Source organism: Punica granatum, chromosome 1 (assembly GCF_007655135.1).
Source record: "Punica granatum isolate Tunisia-2019 chromosome 1, ASM765513v2, whole genome shotgun sequence".
Taxonomy (NCBI): Eukaryota; Viridiplantae; Streptophyta; class Magnoliopsida; order Myrtales; family Lythraceae; genus Punica; species Punica granatum.
In genome coordinates, this window is record NC_045127.1 from 35,874,954 (window position 1) to 35,898,961 (window position 24,008).

General features: G+C 54.2%; 1 protein-coding gene across 1 annotated transcript; it reads right to left on the reverse strand.

The window, feature by feature from the left end:
* Positions 1-2,389: 2,389 nt before the first annotated feature.
* Positions 2,390-8,298, reverse strand: LOC116205527. Its single transcript, XM_031538157.1, has 2 exons — positions 7,267-8,298; positions 2,390-5,698 (listed from the first exon to the last, which is right to left on the reverse strand). The coding sequence occupies exons 1-2, from the start codon at positions 8,296-8,298 to the stop codon at positions 2,390-2,392; spliced, it is 4,341 nt and encodes a 1,446-aa protein (XP_031394017.1).
* Positions 8,299-24,008: the final 15,710 nt, after the last annotated feature.

The window sequence follows — 24,008 nt, forward strand, 5'->3', positions numbered from 1 at the left end:
GGGATCGTTGGCCCGTTGTCCTCGGTCGGGGACCGTTGGCCCGGGAAGGCCTAGGGACTTCGATCGGGATTCTCTCAGTGTGCCCTGAATGCTTTGAGGTGCCCGGGGATTATCGTGAGGTACTCAGAGATCGTCGTGGTCTTTGTTTTCCGTGGAAATTCCCGAAGGCTCGCCGGGAGACGTTCATGAGCACTGAGACGCACTTCGGGAGATCGAGTCGAGTTCCGGAAGGTTGTCTGAAGCTTGTTCCCCGGCCCTGGTGGTCCCTGGGTGCCTGTAGGCCCGTTTTGAAGGGCCGTTCGCTTGTCGGTGGAGCGAACCCCGGGAGCTATGTCAGAAAAGGCGTCGGTGGGGGATCGGGGAGTCCCGGCTTAAGCAGGATGTCCCGAAAATGCGCCCGGACGCGTCATTGGTCACTTTGGCACTGAGGGGGATTTTTGAACCCCCATATCGGACACCTTTCGGTGCTTCGGTGACTCATTGAAGAATAGTGCCACAGTGCCAGCTCTGCCGTTTTCGGGGTTCTTTGTCCGTTCGTTCTTCCGAAAGCTTTCCTTTGCTTTTCTCAGTGACCTAGCTCTTCTCCTGTTACTCATGACCCCGTGCCCGCATATTTGCCTCTGATTGCCGGGCGATGAATAGTGTCCCGGGCTTCGGTCGGGAATCCTCGTGTGGGAAGCCGGTGGACCAAAATGGGGTGCTGACAGCTTGCCCCTCTTTGGTTGCATGCTCGGTTAGAGGATGTAGCCAAAGACCATAATAAGCATCCCCTTTTTGGGCCCGGCGACAGTTCTGATACCGTTCCCTCCCCGCTGCTGCTCGTACCTTACTTGGACGTGTCGGGACATTGCGCCGGCAGTTGAGATTGGGACGGACCCGAAGGAAAAACGGGATAGATCCGAAAGAAAGCAGGATAAACCTGAACATGGAATTTAAACGCCGGGATGGACCCGAGGGGCCAGGATAGACCTGAACAGGAATTTCAAAGCCGGGATGGACCCGAGGGGCCAGGATAGACCTGAACAGAAATTTAAAAGCCGGGATAGACCCGAGAGGCCAGGATAGACCTGAACAGAAATTTAAATGTCGGGATGGACTCGAGGGGCCAGGATAGACCTGAACAGAAATTTAAAAGCCGGGATGGACCCGAGGGGCCAGGATAGACCTGAACAGAAATTTAAAAGCCGGGATGGACCCGAGGGGCCAGGATAGACCTGAACAGGAATTTAAAAGCCGGGATGGACCCGAGGGGCCAGGATAGACCTGAACAGAATTTAAAAGCCGGGATGGACCCGAGGGGCCAGGATAGACCTGAACTAAATTTAAAAGCCGGGATGGACCCGAGACAGGGATTTGAAATTTGGAATTCATGTAGAGCGCTGTGTGATACGGCTTGCTTGGCGGTTGGATTCGGATTGCTCTGTGCGTGACGACTAATGATGACCTCTTAACACTTGTCCTTTCTGAACATTGTTGGTTGGGGTGGTGCGGTGCATCCCTCGACGATTTCCAAGTCTTCGAGAACACGTTTCGCCGCGTGAGGCAGACGTGAGTCCGTCGGCGGGGAGCGTCCCCTGGGATTCCTGATCGCACCTGTACATGGAAAAGAGAAGTCTACAAAAGGATGTCAGCCGCGTGAAATCGTCTAGACTACGACGCGTAAAGGAATCTATGTAAAGATGTGTTGGGGCATGATATTGGTGGCCATTTGGAGGGCGGCCGCGTCCCTATTGAGGAATAGCTTTTCTGAGACGGATAACCCGTAGAATTATGTACATAAAGGTAATGGGAGGGATCTTCTGGGATCCTCCAAGTCAAGGATACGTTGATTCGACCCCCATTTCGAAGCGGGCCTCGAGCTCGGAGAATTGAAGAGAGTTTGCTTGCGTCGGGGAGTGCCGAACCACTACTCGGTGTAGCTCCACAGGGAGAGTGTCGCTCTTCTTTCGTGGTCAAGCCGACATTTCCCCCTAACTTTTGCCTAGGCCGCGGGATGCGCAACAGCCTAGCGGGGTATTTTATTTAATTTCTCTCACATGAATGCTCACCTTTTGCTACGATTCCCCACGTTTGGGTGGGATCGTACCCCTCGAGTCCTCTAACTTTTGCCTAGGCCGCCTCAAAGAGGTTTTCGACCTAGCGAGGGAGTGATTTATGCTCTCCTTTTGCCGCGACCCCCCCCTTTGCGGGATTTTAAGTCGTGCCACTCGTTCCCTAGTTTTTGCCTAGGCCGCCTCAAAGAGGTTTTCGACCTAGCGGGAAAACTTATTTTTCTCTCAAGAAAGCTTAGTGTTGGACAGATGATGGGAATTGAAACTCGTCCACGGAAATAGAAATGTCTTACAATGAAAGGGGCACGGAGCCCGGAGGATAAAGAACATACAAGTGTTCACGGATAATACTTCTTAATGGCGTCAGCATTGACAGGAAGGGCATTTTCAGTGCCGTCCATGTCGCTCAAGATGACCGCTCCTCCGGTGAAAGCCTCTTTGACGACAAAAGGGCCATCGTACTTGTACGAGAACTTCCCTCGAGAGTCCGGCGTGACGTGTAGGACTTTCCTTAAGACGAGGTCGCCGGGGTTGAAATCGCGGTGGCGGACTCTTGCGTTGAAGGCTCGAGCCATTCTTTGTTGATAGCACTGTCCGTGGCATAGCGCTTTCAGCCTCTTCTCATCAATGAAATTTAACTGTTCGTACCGCTGCTTTGCCCATTCCGCTTCTTCGAGCTCGGCCTCGGCAAGAATCCTCATGGAAGGGATCTCTACTTCGATTGGGAGCACGGCCTCCATGCCATAGACTAGTGAGTACGGGGTGGCCCCGGTTGAGGTCCGTATGGACGTACGGTACGCCAAGAGTGCATAGGGGAGCATCTCGTGCCAATCCTTATAGTTCACCGTCATTTTTTCGATGATCTTTTTGATGTTCTTATTCGCCGCTTCCACCGCACCGTTCATTTGGGGACGGTACGGGGTGGAATTGCGGTGCCGGATTTTGAATTGTGCACAAAGCTCGTCGATGACCTTGTTGTTCAGGTTCTTGGCGTTGTCTGTGATGATTGTCGCAGGGACCCCGTATCGGGCAATGACGTCGCGTTTGAGAAAACGGGCCACGGCCTTTGCGGTGACTGACGCAAGAGTGACGGCTTCGATCCACTTGGTAAAGTAATCAATTGCCACCAAAATGAACATGTGACCGTTGGACGCTTTGGGGTTGATCGGGCCGATCACATCCATTCCCCACATTGAAAAAGGCCATGGCGCCGTCATGGGGCGCAATTCGTTGGGCGGCGCTTTGATCTGATCGGCGTAAACTTGACATCGGTGACAATGTCTGACATGCTTCACACAATCAGTCTCCATGGTGGACCAATAATAGCCCAGGCGCATGATCTTCTTAGCGAGCATGAGACCGTTCATATGAGGTCCACAGTTTCCCCCGTGCACTTCCTCCATGAGACGCCGCGATTCGTGTTCGTCGATGCACCGGAGGAGTGTGGAGTCGAAGGAACGGCGGTAGAGTATCTCGCCGCTCAAGAAGTAGTGTATCGCGAGGCGTCTGAGAGTCTTGCGATCGCGGCGGTCGGCGAATGGGGGGTATTGGCCGGTTCGCAGAAGGTTCTTGATGTCTTCGTACCACGGCTTCGCCTCGGATGCTCCAATCGAATTGCAGTGCGCCGGTCCTTCGGCTATCTCAATCTCGAGGGGCTCGATAAGGTTCTCCTTCGTGATGCTCACCATGGAGGCGAGCGTTGCAAGCGCGTCCGCGAATTGATTTGTCATGCGCGGAGTGTAGGTGAACGAGACGTCCTCGAAGTTCTCGGTTAACTTCTCGAGGTATTCGTGATACGGCACTAGCTTCGCGTCTTTCGTCTTCCATTGCCCCAGCGTCTGGAAGATAGTGAGCATGGAGTCACCGAACACTTCGAGCTCTTTTACTTTGAAATCAATCGCCGCTTGGAGGCCGAGAATACATGCCTCGTACTCAGCCACATTATTGGTGCAGGGAAAGTCGATCTTTGCCGCTACCGGGTAATAGCGCCCGTCCGGGGATATCAGTACCGCGCCGATGCCTGATCCCGTGGAATTGACAGCACCGTCGAAATACATCTTCCATCCCGGCTCCTCTCCCTCGTCGTCTACTCGGAGGATTCCCTCATCCGGGAAGTCGGGGTTTATGGGTGTGTGGTCTTCAATTGGGAATTCTGCTAAATGATCCGCGATCGCTTGCCCCTTGACCGAAGTGCGGGACACGTACTCGATATCGTATTCCGTCAATTGACAGCGCCATTTGGCGAGGTTGCGCGTGGAGGAGGGACTGTCGAGCAAATATTTCAGGGGATCCGCCTTTGATAGCAAGCGGACTGTGTGATAAAGCGTGTATTGTCGGAGCCTTTGCATGACCCACACCAACGCACAGCACATCTTCTCGATTTCCGGATAATTTGACTCTCCATCGGTGAACTTTTTGCTCAGATAGTAGATCGCGCGTTCCGTGTGCGTGGACTCCTCCTCCTGTCCCAGCATGCATCCTAATGATTGACGACGCACCGTTAGGTAGAGTACGAGGGGACGGCCTGGTGTAGGCGGGACCAATACCGGCGGTTGGACCAGGTATGCCTTGATGGTGTCAAAGGCCTTCTGACATTCTTCGTCCCATTCGATCGCCGCGTTCTTGCGGAGCAAGCGAAAGAGTGGTTGGCATTTGTCTGTCAAGTTCGCAATGAATCGTGCGATGTAATTCAGCCGCCCCAAGAAGCCTCGTACTTCGCGGACCGAAGATGGCGGAGGAAGCTCCTTGATCGCCTTGACTTTATCGGGATCTACTTCGATGCCGCGCTCGCTGACCACGAATCCTAGTAATTTTCCCGATCGAGCGCCGAACGTGCATTTTGCCGGATTGAGCCGAAGCTTGTACTCCTTTAAGCGGTCGAAGAGACGCTTCAGGTTAATGAGGTGGTCCTCTCCCACTTTGGACTTGGCAATCATGTCGTCGACGTAGACTTCGACCTCCTTGTGCATCATGTCGTGGAACAACGTGACCATAGCCCTCTGATAAGTTGCCCCGGCGTTCTTCAGGCCGAAAGGCATGACGCGATAACAAAAGGTCCCCCACATGGTAGTGAATGTCGTCTTGACCTTGTCTTCCTCGGCCATCCGAATTTGATTGTATCCGGAGAAGCCGTCCATGAAAGAAAACTGAGAGTGGCGCGCCGTATTGTCAACTAGTATGTCGATGTGGGGCAAGGGAAAATTGTCCTTGGGGCTGGCCTTATTGAGGTCCCGATAGTCGACGCAGACTCGAACCCTTCCATCTTTCTTCTCCACCGGCACGATGTTTGCCACCCATTCGGAGTAGTTGCAGACCTCGAGAAAGCCCGCGTTGATCTGTTTGACGACCTCCTCCTTGATGCGGAGAAGGAGGCTTGCCCGTTGCCGTCGCAATTGTTGCCGCTTGGGCGGGAACTTCTCGGTGTCTAGCGGGAGGAAGTGCTTTACTATTGACGGGTCTAGCCCCGGCATGTCAGCGTAGGACCAAGCAAAAACTTCTTGATACATGGTCAGGAAATCGATCATTCGGACCCGTTGTGTTGGGTCGAGACTTGTACCGATCTTTAGGATGCGGGGCTCCTCTTGAGTACCCACATTGATCTCTTCTGTCGGCTCAAGCGAGGTGAGTTGGCGATCCTCGAGGCGGCGCAAACTCTCTTCCATCTCAGGCACTAGACTGTCTTCGTCGAGCCCTTCTCCGAAGTATATGGGTCCGGGCTCTCCGAGACATTCTTCGAATGGGTTCGAATCGACGCGTCGAGGATTTGGATTCGAGTGGAGCCTGGAAATTTTAGAGAATCGTCTTAGAAAATTTCATAGTGTTGTGAGGTGGAGAATAGGAGGGAGAAAGAATGCAAGGGAATTCAAAAAAAGCGTGAGAGATTTCATTGATGTTGTGAACAAAGAGCCATAATAGAAACCCCTTTTCCGTCGTGTGGCGCATGGCTATGCCGACACGCGGGGAACATCTTATACGTAGATAAGCCTTACACATCGGCAATCACAGCCGAGTAGCGCGGGACTGAAGTCCAGTTGTCCAGCTCCTCATTTTCCTGCGCCAAGCGAATGTGAACCCCTGAAGGAATCTCCTCGGTGACGGCGTACACGGCTGACGGAGTGGCAGAAATGTCGTCGGAGTCTGAGGAAGGGCCGTCAAGGGTGCCTCCTATGATGCGTGAAGGCCCGGGGAAGAAACGAGATAATGGGGGGACTGGAGTGCCCCTGTTGAGTCTCCCGTAGTATGCGGCAAGGCGATGAAGGTGGTTGCCCTTGCGGGCCTCAATGATCTCATGACAGGAGGGGCGAAAGCCGAGTCCCCTCCTGTGTTTATATTCCTCGATCTCGATGGGGCGGTTGATCCCTTGTCCGCGTGCCCCAAGGCCGGTGCCGGGAATATAATTGTTGCGCAGGAGAAACTTCCCTATCATGCGATCGGCGCGGGACGGTCCGCTCTCTCCGTAGTCCCGGATGACGGAGATGGTCTCGAACGAGTGGAACGGGAGGTTTTCATCGTCCCCAACGCTGATGTAAGGCACCGCCGTCTCCTTGTAGATGGCGTAATCCTCCTCCCCTTTCACCGTGATGAGCTTCTCTTCAACGATGAACTTTAGCCGTTGGTGCAGAGAAGAGGGGACGGCGCCAGCCGAGTGGATCCAAGGCCTCCCGAGCAACAGGCTGAACGCGTTCGGGATGTCGAGCACCTGGAACGTGATGCTGAACGAGCACGGGCCAACGTCTATGAGGAGGTCGATCTCCCCGTTCACCTCCCTGCGAGAGCCATCAAAGGCTCGGACCGCCGTCTTGCTTGGGCGGACTCGGTTAAGATCCACGTTCATCTGTTTGAGGGTGGTCACCGGGCAGACATTGAGGGCGGACCCGTTGTCAATCATGACCCGGCCGATGATGTAATTGTTGCACTTACAGACAATGTGCAATGCCCGTGAATGTGACCAACCCTCGGACGGGAGTTCATCGTCCGAGAACGAGATAGTGTTGGAGAAGATGGACCCGATCGTCTCCTCTATCCTGTTAGGGGGCGTTTCCTTCGGCACTTGCGCCGCGGTCAGTACCCGGAGGAGGGCCTCTCGGTGAGGTTCCGAGCCGAGGAGGAGGGCAAGCAATGAGATGTGGGCCGGGGATTTGGCCATTTGCTCGACCACCTTGTATTCGCTCGCCTTCACGATCTTCATGAAAGCTTCGGCTTCCTCCTCGGTCACCTTCTTGGACGGGAAGGGTGATCTTTCAGGAGTCGCCCCGTCTCCAACAGCGGGTGCTTTCCCTTTGTCCTTGGCCGTCGGGTTCTCGTATACTCGTCCCGAGCGTGTCAGCCCCATGACACTGAATTGCTGCTCAACGCTCCCGATGCTTCCTTCGTAGGCCCAGGGGACCTTGTTGTCTGAATACGGCTCCCGAGCGGGGACGTCAACGACGAATGGAACCGGTGAGGCCGCATGTCCCGTGAACCCGACCGTGAGTTCTTCGGGAGTGTAATTGATTACAAAGGGAGGGGGGCTCCTTTGCGCTTCTTCGTCCCTCTCCGAGACGCATACAGAGATCATGTTGATGGATGGTCCCGAATTCGGCCTATGGTCCGGGAGGGGGTTGGCTTGCACGTTTGGAGGTCTGATGGCGTTGAAAGTGAGTCGGTTGCTGTCGATCCTCCTCTGAATTTCGTCCCTCAACCTCCAACAATTGTCGAGGGTGTGCCCCGGTGCGCCCTGATGGTATTCGCAGCGTTTGGATTGGTCCTGGATGGACGGGTCGAAGTTCGGACCCGGGGATATCGGTTGAATCTGATCTCCTGCCAAAAGTTGTCGATATATGTGAGAGAGAGGAGCAGGCAGCGGCGAGTATTGCTTGCGGGGTCGGCTCGGTGCACCGCCGGCCTGTTGACCCTGCGAAGCGGGGTTCTGTTGCGTCGGTGGAGGAGTTCTCGACACCGGGGGCCTGGGTTGAGAGGGTTGAGCGGGGGCGGGCGTAAAGTGGTCATATGACTGTGAGGTTGTCGACGGTGGGATCGGCGGGGCCGAATAGTAGATCGATTGAAGTTGATGCTGCGGAGGTGGGGGAAAGTAGGTGGGAGCGGTGGTCGGTGCGGTTGTGAGATTCACCGGATATTGTTGTGGCGCCTGACGTGCCGTGTTGACGGCGTTGACCGAGACCTCCTTCGCTCTCCTCCCGGTGGAAGATGACGGCGTCGCGGGAGCCTTCTTTGACGACTCCTCTCCCTTGTTGGCGGGGTCCTCCATTCTTCCGAGCTTGATCCCTAAATCCAGCTTTTTCCCGGCCTCGATGAGGTCGGAGAACGATGAAGTGTGCGCCAACAGGTGTGAATAGTACACTCCTCTCAGCGTGGAGTGGAACAGTTGGATCTGTTGTGCTTCGCTGATCGGGGGAATGTGCTTCGCGGCTTGGGCACGCCACTTGGCGGCATACTCCTCAAACCTTTGGCCCCGCGCCATTTCTTTCGTGCTTAGCTCCAACAGGGTGGGGGGCGTTTCTGCACAATACCGGTACTGGTCGGTGAACTTCCGGGAGAGGTCCTCCCACGTTGGGATGTCTTCAGCCTTCAGTGACATGAACCAATCGAGGGCCGATCCTGACAGGCTATCCTGGAAGGAGTGGATGACGAACTCCTCGTATTCCCAAAACTGCAGCATCTTCCCTCGGTAATGGCAGAGGTGGTGGCGCGGATCCGTCGTGCCTTCATAGGTCTTGAACTCTGGAACCTTGAACTTCGGGGGCAGACGCATGCCCGGGAATAGGCTACAGTTGCCGTAAAGGGCGTCGGGACGAGCGTCGTTCGCTTGCAGGGCCCGTATCGTTTCCTCCATTCGCTTCAGCCTATGCTCTTGTTCGACGTCGGCCTCGGGGAAGAAGTGCATTGGTGAGGCGAATTGGGCCGCATGGGTCGGAGTGCTCGGTTCGTGGAAGGTGGTGTTTATGGGGGGCGGTACCTGGTAGGAGGGGCCGACGTGAGGCTGCAGAGTCGGATAAGGAGGGAGCTCCGTGGCTTGAGGATGAGTTGGAGCAGGTGCGGTGGTTGCCGGAAAAACCGTCGGCGGGGGCGCCGTGTAGATCATAGCCGGAGCAGGTATGGAAACAGGTGGAGGTGCAGACAGGATGTGCTCCGCGGACAGGAAGGCAGCCGGTGGAAAAGGGACTACCGAAGGGGCCGGCGGTGGCGGAAATTGACTTGTGAAGGGGTGGGCCGTGGACGTATACAGCGTTGGTGGTGCGGGAGCTTCAACGTTCTCCGGGGCTTGGGTCGGTGGAGCCCACGGGGTTGGATCGGCTGTTGGTCCCGGTCCCGGGGGAGGAGTAGAACTCGAGGAGGCCCGGTTAGGTCCTCTGAGCAAGGCGAGCAGTTCCGCCATATTAGTGGCCATTTGGTTGACCGTGCCCTCGAGGGCCGCAATGCGGGCTTGGTCATTGGTGGCGGCGGATGTTGGTGAGGCCGGTGGGAGAGGCGCCCCTGAAGGTGCCGGGGGTGGGAGATGCGTCGGAAGGGCGCCGGAGTATGCCGGGAGTACGCCCGCAGGAGTAAGAGGTGGTAGAGCGTGTGTCTGCGGTGGTTGAGAGAGAGTCGGGACCGAAGGGTTGACTTCTTCGGAAATATCGACGTGATCTCCTTCCGCCATCCTGAGACGTTGACGAGTCGGGTAGCGGTGTGACGCCAGTGGTAATCACCTAGATTCCAAGAATGTGTAAGGACATACACCAATATCTCAAATGATAAGTGCGGAATTAAGTAAAGTGACAAAATGTATGGGATGCATGAGCTTTAAAAACACTAATGTCATTACATTGATTAGTTCCAGGTTCCATGGTTTTCACAAAATAGAACAATCGGGAGAAAAGAAAGGAACATAAACATAAAGCCGACATCCCTTTGCGCTCGGTGGCCGCTCGAAAGTGGCGTGGGCCCGAGCGAGGGCAAAAATGGGTGCGTGAATCTGAGCCAACCCGCTCTAAAGCTCTCTGTGGTCAGTGAGTTCCGCGTGAACGTCCGCAAGCTCACAACGGAGTCGATCTCTCTTCTTCGATGGACTGCAGCTCTGTGTGCATGACTCCTTGGACTGAGCTCTCCGCGTCTGGAACGTCTGCATGCAGTGTGCGGGGAATCCGTGGCAAACGTCGTCGACGAACGGGTGTGAGTCCCTGCGGATGGAATTGCGCCACATATGCTACGGTGGCTGAGAAAGCTCGTTCGTCGTCGGTAGGGTGCCCCGGGAAATGGAGCTCTTGAACGGTGCGCGTGTTCCATAGACGTTGAACTTCTCTAATCCGCAGAACTCTATCTGGAAGTAAAGTTACAATATCCGTCCACGTGAAGCGGTGGGGAGTGCGGTCTGCTTCCCTAGGAATATCCTGTAGGCCGCCAAGTTGTCTGATGACTCGGGCTGGGAAAACAAGTGTGCTCCCTAAGTGACTGATCAGAGGGAGTCCTATGATTGTAGGACATCCAATGGTCATGGGACCACCGGGATTCCAGCGAGCAGCCCACAAAAACTGTGCCGGGGTGAGTCTCTTGAAGAACTGGATCCAATCAGTGTAGTCGCGATCGGAGGGCTGAAACACTTGAAGCAGGCGAGCGATGAGTGAACGCTTGTCAGTGGTGCGGGAAAAGGGATGTGATGAACAGAATGGCCTGATGTGCCCGAGGAGCCAAATCTGAAGAAGATGCGGAGCTCCTCTCATTTTACCACGTCGAACCTCTCGTACATAGTCCAGAGACCGAATGGTCTCAGCCAAGACGGCTTCTACATAACTATGGCCCCCTACCACTTGGAGGACAACTTGGGCTAGTGCCCCGTCTATGAGATTCGACGAGTGGGGGAACAGGATGGTCCCGAAGATGAGCAAGAGGAACCCGTGACAGGCGTCACGCTGGTATGATTCCTCCCTGGCATTGAGAGAACGAGCATGTATGAAGTCTATGAGCCATGCGGTCCTAATGCTATGCTCCCGTCCATGTTGAAGTTCAAGACGAATTTCTTCGTCGCGGAGATCTAAGAGGATGGCGAGTCTACTCTGTATTGTGGCGAATTGGTTGGGCACCACGACGTCGAAGGTCGGCGCGGGTCGCTGAATGAGCACCGTGTACTCCTCTACTGTAGGAGCCAGCTCTGACCCCTGAAAACTGAATACAGCCCGCTGAACGTCCCAATAACTAATAGCAGCTTCAAGTAGGGTCCAATCAATGGGGGAATCAGCGAGTAATGGCAAGTCTCCTATGATGAGCCGAAGGAATGCACGGTCACAGGGCGGAATGTGTTCCAGAGGCAAGTAATGTCTGCGGATGGCGTGATGACGTCATCGAGTCTGAGACAGGGATGCGAGCGATCCATCCTTACCTAGATGGGGGAGATGTCGACTTAACATTTTTAGGATCAAATCAATGTAATGTCCTAGATTTTTCGAAAAAATGTATGCAGTGCGAAAAGATAAACTATAGTTGTGTTCTTTACAGTATACATCGCTCTTTCTTATAAAAACAACAAAATGCCCGTCCTAAAAAAAACTACGGGCCGACTCAAGGACTCGACTTTGGGTCGGTTGACGGCATGGAGGTAAAAATTGGTCCAGCATGACGGTCCCTGTGTATGCATGGTTTTCGGTGCTACTGGGAGAACCGCTAACTAGGGATGGGGGCTCCCGACTCAAGGGTGTGAATTCCTTGAAATCGAGCGAGGATCTTTGGGGGCCGGTTCGGTGGCATAGCCGACTCGATCCGTTCCCTTACTCGGAACCTCTGACTAACCTAGCTTCCTATATTGGTGCCCGTGGGATGTCGGACAAGGTCCCTAAGAATCTAGTATGATGTGCAATGCATGTGCAGGAAATAAGATGCGTAAAGTAGATAAGCGGGAAATGCGGAAAGCGGTAAATAGACAAGCAAACAAACAAGCGGGAACGAGCCCGAACCCTCTAAGTGTCCCCAGCGGAGTCGCCAAGCTGTGCGCACCCGAATTTAATCTCGTCGGGGCACGCATGCGCGCGCCTAAGCAAACGCGGCTTGGGAGTGTCCACCTTCCCGGGGACGCGCGACGGACGCACGTGAGAAGGAGTCGCCACTTGCCATTTTACGACCCGAAGGTCGAGGGCCGGCAAGTTACCCGGGTCTAGGGGTACGGGGTACACCTAAATGCTAAGGCAATGGTCGTACGGAACCGGAATTCCAGATTCGGGGGTTCTGTTACGTGCGGGCCTATATCCCGCACGCCCTTTCGGTACTCTAGCTTGCTAGGCTTGCCGTTTTATTTATTTACCGCATGATTTAAGGTCGCACTTGGCTCGCTCGTTTTGACACCGTAAAATCGATGAATCGATTGAGTTGGGCCAAGAATCCGAAGGATAAGTAGGCTTGTGAGTCAAGGGATCGGTTCGCTATCTTAGCGTTACAGTTCTTCGGACCGTGATGGTCGATTCCCTGCGCGAACCGAGACCATGATTGTTCAAACTTGCTCATCCCTTGGCGACGATAGACCAACTTAATCGACTCGACACTCGGACCTCCTGCCCACCAATCGGAATCCTTACAAGTACACGAATGAATATACAAATAAAATCCTCACAATGTACGCTCGAATAAATACAGAATACAACTGAATGAAATAAATGGATTCCGATCGGCTTGCATTGGGTCAATATTCCGCTCCGGCTCACCGTGTAGTTTGAATAACCGATAAACAAATTAAGGCAACGCGGGCTCAAGGAGCCGGGGGTCGGGTCCGATTGAACCGGTGGTTTGCAGGAGAACCGATTAGTTCCCACTGTAACCGTCAGACCAATCGAGCTCCCGGGTGATATCTAAACACGTTTCACGCGCTCAATCCGAATCCGCCTTCCACATAGGCCGTATTCGGAGTGTGACGGTGAATCGAGGCTAGATCCCATTCCGCACTCGGGTTGCACGCGCTCGGTGAATTAGGAGGCGTTGGACCTCGTGTTCGGTAGTTTGGGGCATCGGACCCCGTGTAACACGTAACCTATGGGCTCGGGCCCGAATCGCGATAAATCATCATATGCGAAGACAAAACAGAAGAAAACTGATAAAACTGACACAATACAGACAACAACCGACAATCGTCGGTGAATACAGACAAGTGGTGTATTAAGTCGAATGTACGTGACTTAATCAGTTATTACCCGTGGTTGATTGGCAAACAATGCATCTAACCTAGGCAAACATAGAGGGCGGGCTAGGATAAGGTTCTAAGCCGATTACATGTGTGTGTTTGTTTTATGACTCTTATTCAGTTAAGTGTCACTGCGGTTTCACTGAATTAGCTAAACTCGTGTTTTGACTCCAGATTGGAATCTAATATTCCACCTATCCATTATCTAATGTTTATTTAAGTCAAGTACATGATTAATCCGGTTGTTCGTATCTTGTAACTGAAATAAAATGATCCCCACTGAATCTACAATAGGAAGAAGGAAACACCGAAGACGAACGAAATGGGCCACACGAATGAAACTCGTACCCGAACGGGTTGCCCTTTTTCATTCATAGTTCTAGGTGTTTCCAACTCCCTAAACCTAAGGTATCGGTGAATCACGGAATGACGATTATGCCCTTGGATGATAAAATCGTGGTGTTCGTATACAAATTGGAGATCGTGTTGCACGAAGGAGTCTAAGGAGGACTCTCGTACCCCGACTCGGGCCGCCTCAAATTGGGCCCGGACTCGAGTCACGGCACGTGAGTATTCCCTAGACATCAATTCTATTCGTGTTACGCATCTCGGTATTTTGAAATTGTGAATTTTATTGGAAAAGGGCATTCACGCCATTCCGTAAATCATCGATGCGTTTTACCAATTAAGGATCAATTAACCCGATTATTTAGTCCATGTGACTTAGTTAACCGAATGATGCGCATCCCGTTTTCCCATTTGTGAAATCCTTCAGTGATTATTGATTCACGTTGCAATTACGGTTCCGACGTGCGACGTCCGGATCTAGCAAGCCTAATAAATAATAATCATGTAGAATATGATTAAAGGGGAATATGATAAAAAGAAACAATTCAAGGGTCGTCTTCGGAAGGACGGAAAGACCAAACGAGACTCCAAGGAATGGAAGGAGGGCTCGGCCATCCCCAAATGTGATCGGCCGAACGCTCCTTGACCCGGTTCGAATCTCGATGGGTCTTTCGTGTCATTCCTAGCCGATCATTGCATGCATCAAACAATCCGCACATGAGAAAGATGTATATTTCCCTAAATCGGGACTAACACGATCACGGTTTACATGAATAAACACACAAAGCATACAACGAGTCATATTTATGGAATTAACGAATGAACTTAATTTATTTCATGGCGGTCTTAGTGATATTACATGGGAAATACACGGCATCAAGGAGAAAGAAGAGCCCTAGGGGTTCGGTTAGGCCAAGGAGCCTCACGGGTCACCCATCGCAAGGGTATGGCCGTGAGCCCCTTAGACATAACCGAACCATCTAAGGGCTCTCCCTCCTAGATTCCGAGCCATTCCCTTCGATAGACACCTCTTAGCCACGGTTAGGACCTTCCCGAACGTGGAGATGGTCTAATCCGAGAGAATGAAGCGGTTGTGGACTCGAAGGAGCCAAGGAGGCTCACGGCCCATCACCTATGAGGCTCGGCCGGGAGGTTCCGTGGCTCCATCGAGTCTATATCCGTTTCATTCCCCTAGATTCGGACCACATCACGTATACATGCACGTTTACACGATCATATAGACGTAGAATAACAAGATGGAATACGTACGTTGCATGAGGATGCATGGCAAGTTCGGATCTAAAAGAAAAATGAAATCTTGCATGCACACCGACTTTTAAAACGTATAAACACTTCATACAAGTAAAGATAGAAAGTCCTAACTCTTCTAAGTTGTAAAGGGATGTTACCTAGCCTCGTGCACGAGGAAAAGAGTCGGGGAAGTGGTCTTTGAGAGTCGGAAGACTCGGTTAGGGCGAAGGGCAGTAGGCGACCCGGGTAGGCGCAGCTGCGGCAACCGCGGGAAAACGGCTTGGCACGCTCGCTCCGACCACGGAACGGTGCAAGGTCGGGCTCGTTGGACTCCTAAGAGGCAGATCTAGGTGGGCACGGAAAGCTCCGAGCGTGCCGAACCCTGAATAAGTCGGAAATGATGAGAGAAGTTCCAGTGAAAACACAGAAAACTGGTTAGCGAAAATGGGCCAAACGGAGGTCGTGCACGGTTGGTCGGCCCTCGGATCGTGACCACCTCTTCACGAGAGAGGGTGAGGGTTGTGAGGAACCCTTTAAATGTGATGGCACGACTCTCCGAGGTCGTGGGATGAAATGGCACGCCGTGAGTGTTCGGTGCGCGCGGTGAGGGTCTCGGGACCCGATTGCAATTTCGGCTGGAACGGGGTCTTGGGGACCTCAAATCGAAAATCCAAGTCCGGAAATGGACTTAGGGGGTAGGAAATATGTAGGCTATGAAGTTTGAGAATTTTTGGGTTAAGTCGGGTCGGGTGGTTACCGGAATACCGGGTGGTTTTCCGGCGATTTTAGCCGGTTTCGGCCTTGGCACGGGGTGGACGGAAGTGAGGGGATGGGCTGAGGTTTGAGAGAGTTCTTGAGAGAGATTGGCTTGAGAGAGAGTGAAATTCAAGAAGTCATTAAGTCTAATGGTGCAAGGGCTTATAAAGGGATGACTAATGGCTTGATTGAGGGAATTTAATTGCGGTTAAGGGGGACCCTAATGTGGCTGCCGAAATTGGAGGGAAGATTAGGGAGGGGTTTGTGTCTTGTAGAGTGTAGGGGAAGCAAGAGGGGTGATGGGTGTGATGGATGGATGGTGGGAAGTGATGGATGGATGGAGGGAGGTGATGGATGGGAGGAAAATTCAAAATGTGTGGTGGGGAGCTTGTTGGAGCCGACGGTGGGAGAGGCTTGAGCCGCGGCTTGGGCTGTCCAATCCGAGCCGAGGGTTGAGCCGTGGCTTGGGGTTGAGCCGCGGCTTGATGGCTTGGCTTGGCTTGGCTGTGGGTCCCATCCGATTAGGAGAAAAGCCGGCAAACGCTTGAGACTTGATTGAGCTTGCATCCGATCTCCGATGTCCAATTAATTTGAAGATTTGGAATGCTTGAACTACGAGGATTTTGAGTCCAATATCGCCATACGTCGTGTGAACGAGCGTTCGGGCGACATGGCGCCCCGGGAGTCGATTTTGCCCTGTTTGGACGTTCGGAGTGGAATTTAACACCCCTTGACCTCCGATTGATCTCTGTGCCTTCTTGCATTCGTTTTGGCGATCCTTTTGCCTCGTGGGGGATCGTTGGCCCGTTGTCCTCGGTCGGGGACCGTTGGCCCGGGAAGGCCTAGGGACTTCGATCGGGATTCTCTCAGTGTGCCCTGAATGCTTTGAGGTGCCCGGGGATTATCGTGAGGTACTCAAAGATCGTCGTGGTCTCTGTTTTCCGTGGAAATTCCCGAAGGCTCGCCGGGAGACGTTCATGACCACTGAGACGCACTTCGGGAGATCGAGTCGAGTTCCGGAAGGTTGTCTGAAGCTTGTTCCCCGGCCCTGGTGGTCCCTGGGTGCCTGTAGGCCCGTTTTGAAGGGCCGTTCGCTTGTCGGTGGAGCGAACCCCGGAAGCTATGTCAGAAAAGGCGTCGGTGGGGGATCGGGGTGTCCCGGCTTAAGCAGGATGTCCCGAAAATGCGCCCGGACGCGTCATTGGTCACTTTGGCACTGAGGGGGATTTTTGAACCCCCATATCGGACACCTTTCGGTGCTTCGGTGACTCATTGAAGAATAGTGCCATAGTGCCAGCTCTGCCGTTTTCGGGGTTCATTGTCCGTTCGTTCTTCCGAAAGCTTTCCTTTGCTTTTCTCAGTGACCTAGCTCTTCTCCTATTACTCTTGACCCCGTGCCCGCATATTTGCCTCTGATTGCCGGGCGATGAATAGTGTCCCGAGCTTCGATCGGGAATCCTCGTGTGGGAAGCCGGTGGACCAAAATGGGGTGCTGACACTCGGCCATGTGGGAGATCTAACGATGGGACTCGGCCCAACGGAAGATCAACGGTTCTGACTCGGCCATATGGGAGATCTTTTGATGGGACTCGGCCCTACGGAAGATCAAAGGTTGGGACTCGGCCCTGGGGGAGATCTAACGATGCGACTCGGCCCTGGGGGAGATCTAACGATGGGACTCGACCCTACGGAAGATCAAAGGTTGGGACTCGGCCCTGTGGGAGATCTAACGATGGGACTCGGTCCTACGGTTGATCAAAGGTTGGGACTCGGCCCTGTGGGAGATCTAACGATGGGACTCGGCCCTACGGAAGATCAAAGGTTGGGACTCGGCCCTGGGGGAGATCTAACGATGGGACTCGACCCTACGGAAGATCAAAGGTTGGGACTCGGCCCTGTGGGAGAATTAACGATGGGACTCGGCCCTACGGAAGATCAAAGGTTGGGACTCGGCCCTTTGGGAGATCTAACGATGGGACTCGGTCCTACGGTTGATCAAAGGTTGGGACTCGGCCCTGTGGGAGATCTAACGATGGGACTCGGCCCTACGGAAGATCAAAGGTTGGGACTCGGCCCTGGCGGAGATCTAACGATGGAACTCGGCTCTACGGAAGATCAAAGGTTGGGACTCGGCCCTAGGGGAGATCTAACGATGGGACTCGACCTTACGGAAGCTGAAAGGTTGGGACTCGGCCATGTGGGAGATCTAACGATGGGACTCGGCCCTGTGGGAGATCTTTTGATGGGACTCGGCCCTACGGAAGATCAAAGATTGGGACTCGGCCCTGGGGAGATCTAACGATGGGACTCGGCCCTACGGAAGATCAAAGGTTGGGACTCGGCCCTGTGGGAGAGCTAACGATGCGACTCGGCCCTACGGAAGATCAAAGCTTGGGACTCGGCCCTGTGGGAGACCTAACGATGGGACTCGACCCTACGGTAGATTAAAGATTGGGAATCGGCCCTGTGGGAGATGTAACGATGGGACTCGGCCCTACGGTTAATCAAAGGTTGGGACTCGGCCCTGTGGGAGATCTGAAAATGGGACTCGACCCTACGGAAGATCAAAGGTTGGGACTCGGCCCTGTGGGAGAGCTAACGATGAGACTCGGCCCTACGGAAGATCAAAGCTTGGGACTCGGCCCTGTGGGAGACCTAACGATGGGACTCGACCCTACGGTAGATTAAAGATTGGGAATCGGCCCTGTGGGAGATATAACGATGGGACTCGGCCCTACGGTTGATCAAAGGTTAGGACTCGGCCCAGTGGGAGAATTAACGATGGGACTCGGCCCTACGGAAGATCAAAGGTTGGGACTCGGCCCTTTGGGAGACCTAACGATGGGACTCGACCCTACGGTAGATCAAAGGTTGGGACTCGGCCATGTGGGAGATCTAACGATGGGACTCGGCCCAACGGAAGATCAACGGTTCTGACTCGGCCATGTGGGAGATCTTTTGATGGGACTCGGCCCTACGGAAGATCAAAGGTTGGGACTCGGCCCTGGGGGAGATCTAACGATGCGACTCGGCCCTGGGGGAGATCTAACGATGGGACTCGGTCCTACGGTTGATCCAAGGTTGGGACTCGGCCCTGTGGGAGATCTAACGATAGGACTCGGCCCTACAGAATATCAAAGGTTGGGACTCGGCCCTGGCGGAGATCTAACGATGGAACTCGGCTCTACGGAAGATCAAAGGTTGGGACTCGGCCCTAAGGGAGATCTAACGATGGGACTCGACCTTACGGAAGCTGAAAGGTTGGGACTCGGCCATGTGGGAGATCTAACGATGGGACTCGGCCCTGTGGGAGATCTTTTGATGGGACTCGGCCCTACGGAAGATCAAAGATTGGGACTCGGCCCTGGGGGAGATCTAACGATGGGACTCGGCCCTACGGAAGATCAAAGGTTGGGACTCGGCCCTGTGGGAGAGCTAACGATGCGACTCGGCCCTACGGAAGATCAAATGTTGGGACTCGGCCCTGTGGGAGAGCTAACGATGCGACTCGGCCCTACGGAAGATCAAAGCTTGGGACTCGGCCCTGTGGGAGACCTAACGATGGGACTCGACCCTACAGTAGATTAAAGATTAGGAATCGGCCCTGTGGGAGATGTAACGATGGGACTCGGCCCTACGGTTAATCAAAGGTTGGGACTCGGCCCTGTGGGAGATCTGAAAATGGGACTCGACCCTACGGAAGAGCAAAGGTTGGGACTCGGCCCTGTGGGAGAGCTAACGATGAGACTCGGCCCTACGGAAGATCAAAGCTTGGGACTCGGCCCTGTGGGAGACCTAACGATGGGACTCGACCCTACGGTAGATTAAAGATTGGGAATCGGCCCTGTGGGAGATATAACGATGGGACTCGGTCCTACGGTTGATCAAAGGTTAGGATTCGGCCCAGTGGGAGAATTAACGATGGGACTCGGCCCTACGGAAGATCAAAGGTTGGGACTCGGCCCTTTGGGAGACCTAACGATGGGACTCGACCCTACGGTAGATCAAAGGTTGGGACTCGGCCCTGTGGGAGATATAAGGATGGGACTCGGCCCTACGGAAGATCAAAGCTTGGGACTCGGCCCTGTGGGAGACCTAACGATGGGACTCGACCCTACGGTAGATCAAAGGTTGGGACTCGGCCCTACGGAAGCTGAAAGGCTGGGACTCGGCCATGTGGGAGATCTAACGATGGGACTCGGCCCAACGGAAGATCAACGGTTCTGACTCGGCCATGTGGGAGATCTTTTGATGGGACTCGGCCCTACGGAAGATCAAAGGTTGGGACTCGGCCCTGGGGGAGATCTAACGATGCGACTCGGCCCTAGGGGAGATCTAACGATGGGACTCGGTCCTACGGTTGATCCAAGGTTGGGACTCGGCCCTGTGGGAGATCTAACGATAGGACTCGGCCCTACGGAATATCAAAGGTTGGGACTCGGCCCTGGCGGAGATCTAACGATGGAACTCGGCTCTACGGAAGATCAAAGGTTGGGACTCGGCCCTAAGGGAGATCTAACGATGGGAATCGACCTTACCGAAGCTGAAAGGTTGGGACTCGGCCATGTGGGAGATCTAACGATGGGACTCGGCCCTGTGGGAGATCTTTTGATGGTACTCGGCCCTACGGAAGATCAAAGATTGGGACTCGGCCCTGGGGGAGATCTAACGATGGGACTCGGCCCTACGGAAGATCAAAGGTTGGGACTCGGCCCTGTGGGAGAGCTAACGATGAGACTCGGCCCTACGGAAGATCAAAGCTTGGGACTCGGCCCTGTGGGAGACCTAACGATGGGACTCGACCCTACGGTAGATTAAAGATTGGGAATCGGCCCTGTGGGAGATATAACGATGGGACTCGGCCCTACGGTTGATCAAGGTTGGGACTCGGCCCTGTGGGAGATCTAACGATGGGACTCGACCCTACGGAAGATCAAAGGTTGGGACTCGGCCCTGTGGGAGAGCTAACGATGAGACTCGGCCCTACGGAAGATCAAAGCTTGGGACTCGGCCCTGTGGGAGACCTAACGATGGGACTCGACCCTACGGTAGATTAAAGATTGGGAATCGGCCCTGTGGGAGATATAACGATGGGACTCGGCCCTACGGTTGATCAAAGGTTAGGACTCGGCCCAGTGCGAGAATTAACGATGGGACTCGGCCCTACGAGAGATAAAAGGTTGGGACTCGGCCCTTTGGGAGACCTAACGATGGGACTCGACCCTACGGTAGATCAAAGGTTGGGACTCGGCCCTGTGGGAGATATAAGGATGGGACTCGGCCCTACGGAAGATCAAAGCTTGGGACTCGGCCTTGTGGGAGATCTAACGATGGGACTCGGCCAAACGGAAGATCAACGGTTCTGACTCGGCCATGTGGGAGATCTTTTGATGGGACTCGGCCCTACGGAAGATCAAAGGTTGGGACTCGGCCCTGGGGGAGATCTAACGATGCGACTCGGCCCTGGGGGAGATCTAACGATGGGACTCGACCCTACGGAAGATCAAAGGTTGGGACTCGGCCTTGTGGGAGATCTAACGATGGGACTCGGTTCTATGGTTGATCAAAGGTTGGGACTCGGCCCTGTGGGAGATCTAACGATGGGACTCGGCCCTACAGAAGATCAGAGGTTGGGACTCTGCCCTGGCGGAGATCTAACGATGGGACTCGGCCCTACAGAAGATCAAAGGTTGGGACTCGGCCCTGGGGGAGATCTAACGATGGGACTCGACCCTACCGAAGATCAAAGGTTCGGACTTGGCCCTGTGGGAGAATTAACGATGGGACTCGGCCCTACGGAAGATCAAAGGTTGGGACTCGGCCCTTTGGGAGATCTAACGATGGGACTCGGTCCTACGGTTGATCAAAGGTTGGGACTCGGCCCTGTGGGAGATCTAACGATAGGACTCGGCCCTACGGAATATCAAAGGTTGGGACTCGGCCCTGGCGTAGATCTAACGATGGAACTCGGCTCTACGGAAGATCAAAGGTTGGGACTCAGCCCTAAGGGAGATCTAACGATGGGAATCCACCTACAGAAGCTGAAAGGTTGGGACCGCCATGTGGGAGATCTAACGATGGACTCGGCCCTGTGGGAGATCTTTGATGGTACTCGGCCCTACGGAAGATCAAGATTGGGACTCGGCCCTGGGGGAGATCTAACGATGGGACTCGCCCTACGGAAGATCAAAGGTTGGGACTCGGCCCTTGGGAGAGCTAACGATGCGACTCGGCCCTACGGAAGATCAAGCTTGGACTTCGGCCCTGTGGGAGACCTAACGATGGGACTCGACCCTACGGTAGATTAAAGATTGGGAATCGGCCCTGTGGGAGATGTACGATGGGACTCGGCCCTACGGTTAATCAAAGGTTGGGACTCGGCCCTGTGGGAGATCTGAAATGGGACTCGACCCTACGGAGATCAAAGGTTGGGACTCGGCCCTGTGGGAGAGCTAACGATGAGACTCGGCCCTACGGAAGATCAAAGCTTGGGACTCGGCCCTGTGGGAGACCTAACGATGGGACTCGACCCTACGGTAGATTAAAGATTGGAATCGGCCTGTGGGAGATGTAACGATGGGACTCGGCCCTACGGTTAATCAAGGTTGGGACTCGGCCCTGTGGGAGATCTGAAATGGGACTCGACCCTACGGAAGATCAAAGGTTGGGACTCGGCCCTGTGGGAGAGCTAACGATGAGACTCGGCCCTACGGAGATCAAAGCTTGGGACTCGCCCTGTGGGAGACCTAACGATGGGACTCGACCCTACGGTAATCAAAGGTTGGGACTCGGCTCTACGGAAGCTGAAAGGCTGGGACTCGGCCATGTGGAAGATCTAACGATGGGACTCGGCCCAACGAAGATCAACGGTTCTGACTCGGCCACGTGGAGATCTTTTGATGGATGGACGGGCCCTACGGAAGATCAAAGGTTGGGACTCGGCCCTGGGGGAGATCTAACGATGCGACTCAGCCCTGGGGAGATATAACGATGGGACTCGACCCTACGGAAGATCAAAGGTTGGGACTCGGCCTTGTGGGAGATCTAACGATGGGACTCGGTTCTATGGTTGATAAAAAGTTGGCTCGGCCCTGTAGGAGATCTAACGATGGACTTGGCCTACAGAAGATCAAAGGTTGGGACTCGGCCCTGGCAGAGATCTAACGATGGACTCGGCCCGAAACTACGGAAGATCAAGGTTGGGACTCGGCCCTGGGGGAGATCTAACGATGGGACTCGACCCTACCGAAGATCAAAGGTTGGGACTCGGCCCTGTGGGAGACCTAACGATAGGACTCGACCCTACGGTAGATTAAAGATTGGGAATCGGCCCTTTGGGAGACCTAACGATTGGACTCGACCGTAGATCAAAGGTTGGGACTCCGGCCCTACGGAAGATCAAAGGTTGGGACTCGGCCCTTTGGGAGATCTAACGATGGGACTCGGTCCTACGGTTGATCAAGGTTGGGGACTCGCCCTGTGGGAGATCTAACGATAGGACTCGGCCCTACGGATATCAAAGGTTGGGACTCGGCCCTGGCGTAGATCTAACGATGGAACTCGGCTCTACGGAAGATCAAAGGTTGAGACTCGGCCCTAGGGAGATCTAACGATGGGACTCGACCTTACGGAGCTGAAAGGTTGGACGTCGGCCATGTGAGAGATCTAATAGACTCGGCCCTGTGGGAGATCTTGATGGGACTCGGCCCTACGGAGATCAAAGATTGGGACTGCGGCCCTGGGGGAGATCTAACGATGGCTACTCGGCCCTGGGGGAGATCTAACGATGGGACTCGACCCTACGGAAGATCAAAGGTTGGGACTCGGCTTGTGGGAGATCTAACGATGGGACTCGTTCTATGGTTGATCAAAGGTTGGGACTCGGCCCTGTGGTAGATCTAACGATGGACTCGGCCCTACAGAGATCAGAGGTTGGGACTCTGCCCTGGCGAGATCTAACGATGGGACTCGGCCTACAGAAGATCAAGGTTGGGACTCGGCCCTGGGGGAGATCTAACGATGGGACTCGACCCTACCGAAGATCAAAGGTTCGGACTTGGCCCGTGGGAGAATAACGATGGGACTCGGCCCTACGAAGATCAAAGTTGGGACTCGGCCCTTTGGGAGATCTAACGATGGGACTCGGTCCTACGGTTGATCAAAGGTTGGGACTCGGCCCTGTGGGAGATCTAACGATAGGACTCGGCCCTACGGAATATCAAAGGTTGGGACTCTCGGCCCTGGCGTAGATCTAACGATGGACTCGGCTCTACGGAAGATCAAAGTTGGGACTCAGCCCTAAGGGAGATCTAACGATGGGAATCCACCTTACAGAAGCTGAAGGTGGGACTCGGCCATTTGGGAGATCTAACGATGGGACTCCGCCTCTTGGGAGATCTTTTGATGGTACTCGGCCCTACGGAAGATCAAAGATTGGGACTCGGCCCTGGGGGAGATCTAAC

What these genes read in the sequence shown, in the direction of transcription:
- LOC116205527 (XM_031538157.1), bottom strand. Translation starts at nt 8,298, where the DNA reads ATGGAGGACCCCGCCAACAAGGGAGAGGAGTCGTCAAAGAAGGCTCCC. An exon ending in CACCCTTCCCGTCCAAGAAG is followed by an intron (nt 5,699 to 7,266) that starts GTGACCGAGGAG and finishes GAAGAGAGTTTG; the next exon opens with CGCCGCCTCGAGGATCGCCA.